This window comes from Drosophila busckii, chromosome X (assembly GCF_011750605.1).
Source record: "Drosophila busckii strain San Diego stock center, stock number 13000-0081.31 chromosome X, ASM1175060v1, whole genome shotgun sequence".
Lineage (NCBI taxonomy): Eukaryota > Metazoa > Arthropoda > Insecta > Diptera > Drosophilidae > Drosophila > Drosophila busckii.
In genome coordinates, this window is record NC_046608.1 from 9,181,041 (window position 1) to 9,187,040 (window position 6,000).

The following is a 6,000-nucleotide window of genomic DNA, read 5'->3' on the forward strand; positions in this document are numbered from 1 at the left end:
TGCTTAGAAAAATAATAAAAAATATATATATATATAAACTAGCTAAGTTTGGCTTGGACTTAATTGGGTTAAAAGAGAATTTAAATACTGAGGCTGAATCACATCCGATTTTATGCCATTCTTGTAGAGTTCAATATTTTTATTTTAAATATAAATAAGCGCTTATATATAAAATGTGCTTACAGATATAATTTAATAGAAATCAGTCATTTCAAAAATAAAAAAAACAAATAATTTTATACATTTTTGTTTCGTTTTTATTAAATGCGAAAATTAGTTTTCAATAGTAACATTAGGATTTGAGCCTGGCTTGGATTGTAGAATAGAAATTTTCATAAGCTGCGAATCTGTCATTATTAGATAGCCCCATGATAAATAAGAATTACGTATAAACGTTGTCATTTGACTTTTGCACTCTTGCACACCGGATCCATTGATTTTGTCGAAAAAGTTTGCAATATACTTTTCATCCTGGTAGTACATTTTTAATTGAGATACACTCGATTTGGATAGAACAGCTTGACAGACTGATGATGTCTTTGTGTTGGTTAAAACTAACTTGTCTTCCTTTGATATGACGATTGAGCGAAGCCGCGTTCTCATCGGTCTAAGAAATTAATAAATGAGAGTCTTACGCTTAACCGTATTTATATTTGTACTTACTGTGGAGCTGTCACGTTAGCCAGAATAGGTTTGCACTTGGCGATTAAATCGTTTCTAGTATAAGCGTAAGTGGTGCCAGCCTCAATTAGAGCAAGCGATTCGTTAATTAGCCGCTTGGCATAGCCTATTTCGCCAGCAAATGTGGTTGTCACAATATATTCCTTAATTTTACCTTGCTCTTTCAATTTCGGCAGATAGGCAAACAGCAGCTGCTCTACGTGATCCGTTATATGACCTTCAGTGATTTCCATTTTAAGAACATCGCCCTTAATTGTAATCAACACGCCCAAGTCTTCAACAGCTTTTGGCTCTATGCCATTCATTTTTATTGTATCGTAATATGCTTCCATCTTCTTCAATTCATCGGTCACATGATATTTTAAGATAAAGTCTTCCGTACTTGAATCCAGATTGATGTCCTCCACTACCACTGTATTATTTAAGGATGTGCACCATTTGAGAATTTCACCACTCAGCGATGTAAACGATATTCGAGCATATTGCAGCTTTTCGAAAGTCTCCAGTGTTATATTTTCTGTAGAACGACGCAGCTCGTCAAGTCCACTGGGCGATAGTAGATCAAAGAAATTCAACTTTTCATTGTACAAATCCAAAATTACTGCAACACTATTCACTGAATCCTGTCCATTAGCTGTACCAGCAGCAAATATGAATAGAACAATTCCAACAATTATGTTCATCTCGGCGGTTGCTTTATGACTGAACCGAATTATACAAAAGCTTTTAATTTAAAGCTTGTTTTTGCGAAATCTATTTTTGCTGATAAGAAAATATAATTTTTGGTGGTTTATATATACATACATATATATCTTATACATACTTTGTTGCTGCTCAAATATTCAGACAGACAAACGTCTATAATGTTTATATCGCACAAAGTCACTTGATTAAGAATATACATATATACTTTATGTATATATTATATATATACAGCAACTAAGCCAACAGTTTGCCAGTCGTTAAAAATTTTCAAACAATTAATACAACAATAGTATCGATCAGTAACAATTGTTTAACTAAGCTCAGCTAATAAACATATATAACTGAACATTTGGCAACTTAAATTTATAAATATGTGTTTCAATATGCATGGCGACAGTTGATAAGCAGCCTTATTGTTGTTGTTGTTGTTGTAGTTATTGTTATCGTTATTATTGAATCATAAATATTTCAAAACATTTTTCTTTCCATACACAAGCGCATACAACGAAGAAGAAGAAGAATGTAGAAAAGCATACCACTTTCAATGAATATATCAAAACTATAAAAAATGCCGTAAAGTGTTTTTCAAGCATGGCCAATGCTCTCACCTTAAACACTTATGTGTTTGCCTCTGTGTGCGTGTGTGTCACATATATTCGCCCTGCTGTTTGCTTCGTAATGTATCAACAGTTAAAGATTCTTTTATTTTTTTTTTTCTAAATTTGTTTTACCATCATGTAAATATATATATATATATATATATATATATATATATTATTTCCTTGATTCAGCTCCATGCACTCTGCTTTGAATTTTCATTTTTATTTATTTGCGCATATTTGATTTGCTTGGCAGAAAGGGTTAGGTCCAGGGCAACCTTATGGCTTTTTATATGCCTTGTTTTGCTTGCCACGTGAAGCATATTGAAGTAGGCGGACACGGACACGGATGCCGACACGGACACGGACACGGACACAAACGCAAACCCAGACGGGACTCCATTCTGGAGCTACAAAACTTTTTACCTACATCAGTTGCCCCCATACGTCTATTTACTGTTTCTACCAATAAAAAAGAAAGAAAACACGCACACACACACACACACACACACACACACAGACATGTGTATGTATTAAGCATTGAGAGAGCCATATACATTTAGATAACCATCTAGTTGAAGGCGAAGCTCCTCCAGCACCAGCTTACATGGTTATAAAGCATATCTTTATACTTTTGGCCTGCCATCGATATATTTGTAGTGCCTGCTATTCTCATCTGTACTTGTGTATGTAAATCTGTGTGTGTGTGTGTGTGTGTGTGTGTTTGTGAGTGTGTTTGTACAATGCTGATTTAAATATCTTTGGCGAACTGTGGGTTATGCTAAATATTTATGCATGACTGCTTTTCTGTGACATCAAATAAATCACTTCTAACCATAGTTTTGGTTCGCAGTTTTCTTTTTTTTCTTTTCTCAGCATTGCTTGTGTTTTTAGTTTTGAAGCGCTGACCAGCAAGCAACATAGCTAAGAATTTTTAGCTTATAGTTACAAATATGAAATTGCAATTGCAATTAAATTAATTAATTCAAAATCAAAAGTCAACTACGCAAGGCATTGGCATTATTTCTTCATGTTGCGGCTAAGTCAAGTCATCAAGTATACGTCAACAGCTGCTGTTAACATAACATAGCCGGCTGCTGTCACTTAACATAAGCAGAGCAGAGCACAGAGAGAGAGAGAGAGAGAGCGTCGCAGTAAGCAGCGCTGCAATTTGCCTGCGCTTTAGTGCAATCACAGCCAAAAGCTTTCCCACTCTCTCTCTCTCTCTCTCTGGCGCTTGCTCTTCCTCTCGCTTTCGCTCTCCCTCTCTCTCTCTCTGTTTGTCTCTAGTGTTCTCTCTCTGGCTTGCTCTTTGCGTGTTGCAGCAAAACCATTTCCCGGTTGCTGCAGGCTGAAAATGTTGTAACTTTGCAGCTTATCCTGGAAATTACGTAAGCAGCAGTAGGAGCGACAACAACAGCAGCAGCAGCGGCAGCAATTGCAAAGGCCGTCAGCACGACGACTACTGCAATGCTGTCGCAATGAATAAGGCGGCAAATCAGAACAAAACTAAATGAAAAATATATCGACGACAGCGTACAAGAGATAGAGCATGGGCAGAGCAGGAGGCTGCGATTCCTTTCGCTAGCGATGTGCAGCAAGCGTCACGACACTTGCTCACTCAATTATCTAAAATATTATTAAACAAATATAATGCAACATATTTAGATGCTAATGCTAGAACTTTGAATTAAATGGCTTAATGGTTCAGTCAAACGATTGCTTCGTCGCCAGATAACATCTGCGCATCTCGAAGACAAGCGACAAAGTCGCTGCACCTTTGGCTAATGTCACGACGCGTCGCGTCGCAAGCAGTTAAAGCTCGGGCTCTACTTCCGTCTTGCCCTCTTTGTGTGTATGTGTGTGTCTGTGTGCGTCTAGCTACAAACACAAGTATATGTTTTAGTTTTTGGCAATGGCTTTAGCCTTACTGAGTTATAAGGGTAATGACACTGAGCCCCTTGTGTGGCACTTTTATTTATTTTTTTGTACTTTTTTCTACATACACATGTAGCTGCTAATCAAATTAATTAGTGTTGGTCCGCCACTTGGTCTTTTAAGTGCCATTGTTGTCAAGCTGATTATTCAATGATTTCATGGAATTATGTTTTTCATGGGACTTTTAGTTTCTATTCTTTTCTACGAAATTTACATTTTGTCGAAATTTAGCTTGAGCTTATGATAAGAACATGAAGTGATAAGAGCAGTTCATTAGCATATTATTTTTCTTATTAAATAGTAATTAAATCATATTTAAATTCAAATCAGCAGTTTGCCGGAATCGCCATAATTTTAATATAAGTAAAAATTAAACCTTTTTTTCTGGCTGTGCGTTGTATGCATAAAACAGATATAAAATACCGGAATTAAACTATATATATATAAACCATTCAGATAGTTCAGATAGTTAGTCTCACTCAGTCTTGTTTGGCTTGAGCCGCGTGCCGAATCAAACAATATTTTTTTTGAGATGAGAGCAATCGTATTCTCAGCCCTATTAATTCTCAGCAGCGTACTGTTTGTCGAGAGTGAAACGAACAAGTTTACAACATTTCTTGATAGTATGTCGAATGTGGTTTACAAATATCACAGTGAATTTAACACGAAAGTAAAGTTCGCTCAGTTACAAGAAGTTACAAGCTACCTCAATTGAGGAATCTATGCTCGACTACCAAGGCACGGCGAAAAATAAATTGGATGAAGTACGTTATTTGTTTAGTAAGTCACGAATCAAATACGTAGAATGTGTTCGTCCTGTCTTTGAGTGGTGTATAAAGGGTAACGGCACACTTGATCTTGTCATCAGTCAATTGAATGTACATTTAACTGACGACGATAGAAATGCCATATGGAATATTATTGTGGAATATTTGAATGAAGGAAAGACTACTTATGATTCACTGGACATATTAAGGGTAGTGCAAATAAATATGGCTTATTTGAAAAACTCACTGGAGTCCATGTTGCATGATCTGTTACATGATTTCGGTCCTGATGGGTTTTATGGCAAGCACCGAGCTGAGCTATCCGAAATACTTACCCAAAAATCGCGCCAAGGCATTGTTCCACTGTTCTTCAATACTCTTAATGAAAAAATTAAACATGCCAGCGAGCTCGCAACTCAAGTTAAAAATGAGTTAGATGTAGATAAGAGAAATTTGTTAATACTTCGAGGAGTTCTCTTTGACGCCGATAAGGTAAGTGATATTCAATAATAAGTATATGACAGTAGACAATATAATAATTTCGAATCTTACAAATTTATTTTCAGAATAAGGGTTTATTCGCCATCGATAGGATGCGGTCGTTTCTTGAGCCAAGCCTAAAAAGATTAGGTGCACAATGCCTTGCCTACACAAAATGGCACGGAAGATATATGAAAGAGTAAAAATAAAAAGAAATATACTAACCTAATTAAATAAAACGCAAATAATTACTTATTCTGCAAAAGTTATTAATAAAAGCAGTCAGCGTTCAAATAAAATAAAATGCCAAGTATTGTTATTTTTAATTAACTGACACTAATAATTATTTATGATTATTGCCATATACATATTTCTATGTGCGACTCACGCGCAAGATAAATGAAATGTTAGTTTAAATATTTTTTTAAATTCATTTTCATTATATTCAATGTTGAATTAATTGCTGGAATTTTTGAGCATACTGCGTGCTTTATAATATGCTTGGGCTGTCAATTGGCTGAGGTTGATTTTTTACAAAAATGTCAAAGTGTATATTGAAGTCATGCATAGGCTCTAAAGTTAGCTAAACTTGGCTTATTGTATTTGTCACGCGTATATATTTTTTTGTCTCTGCACTTTGTGTGTTGTTTGCAGTTCGTGTTCACTGCATTAGGCTGTGTGTGTTTGTGTGTGTGTGTGTGTGAGTTTTGTTGCTTTTTGTTTATTTAATTAATTTGAGCAGCGTGATTTTCTATACCTGTGCCTGGCGTTATCCCGAGAAATCATTGCTAAAGTTAGATTGTCTTTTGTCAGTTGGTACGTGCGCCTCT

At 35.7% G+C, this 6,000-nt stretch overlaps 1 protein-coding gene across 1 annotated transcript; it reads right to left on the minus strand.

Moving 5' to 3' along the window:
- Positions 1 to 273: 273 nt before the first annotated feature.
- On the minus strand, positions 274 to 1,364 carry LOC108605317. The gene is made up of 2 exons (XM_017994987.1): positions 664 to 1,364; positions 274 to 607 (listed from the first exon to the last, which is right to left on the minus strand). The coding sequence occupies exons 1-2, from the start codon at positions 1,362 to 1,364 to the stop codon at positions 274 to 276; spliced, it is 1,035 nt and encodes a 344-aa protein (XP_017850476.1).
- Positions 1,365 to 6,000: the final 4,636 nt, after the last annotated feature.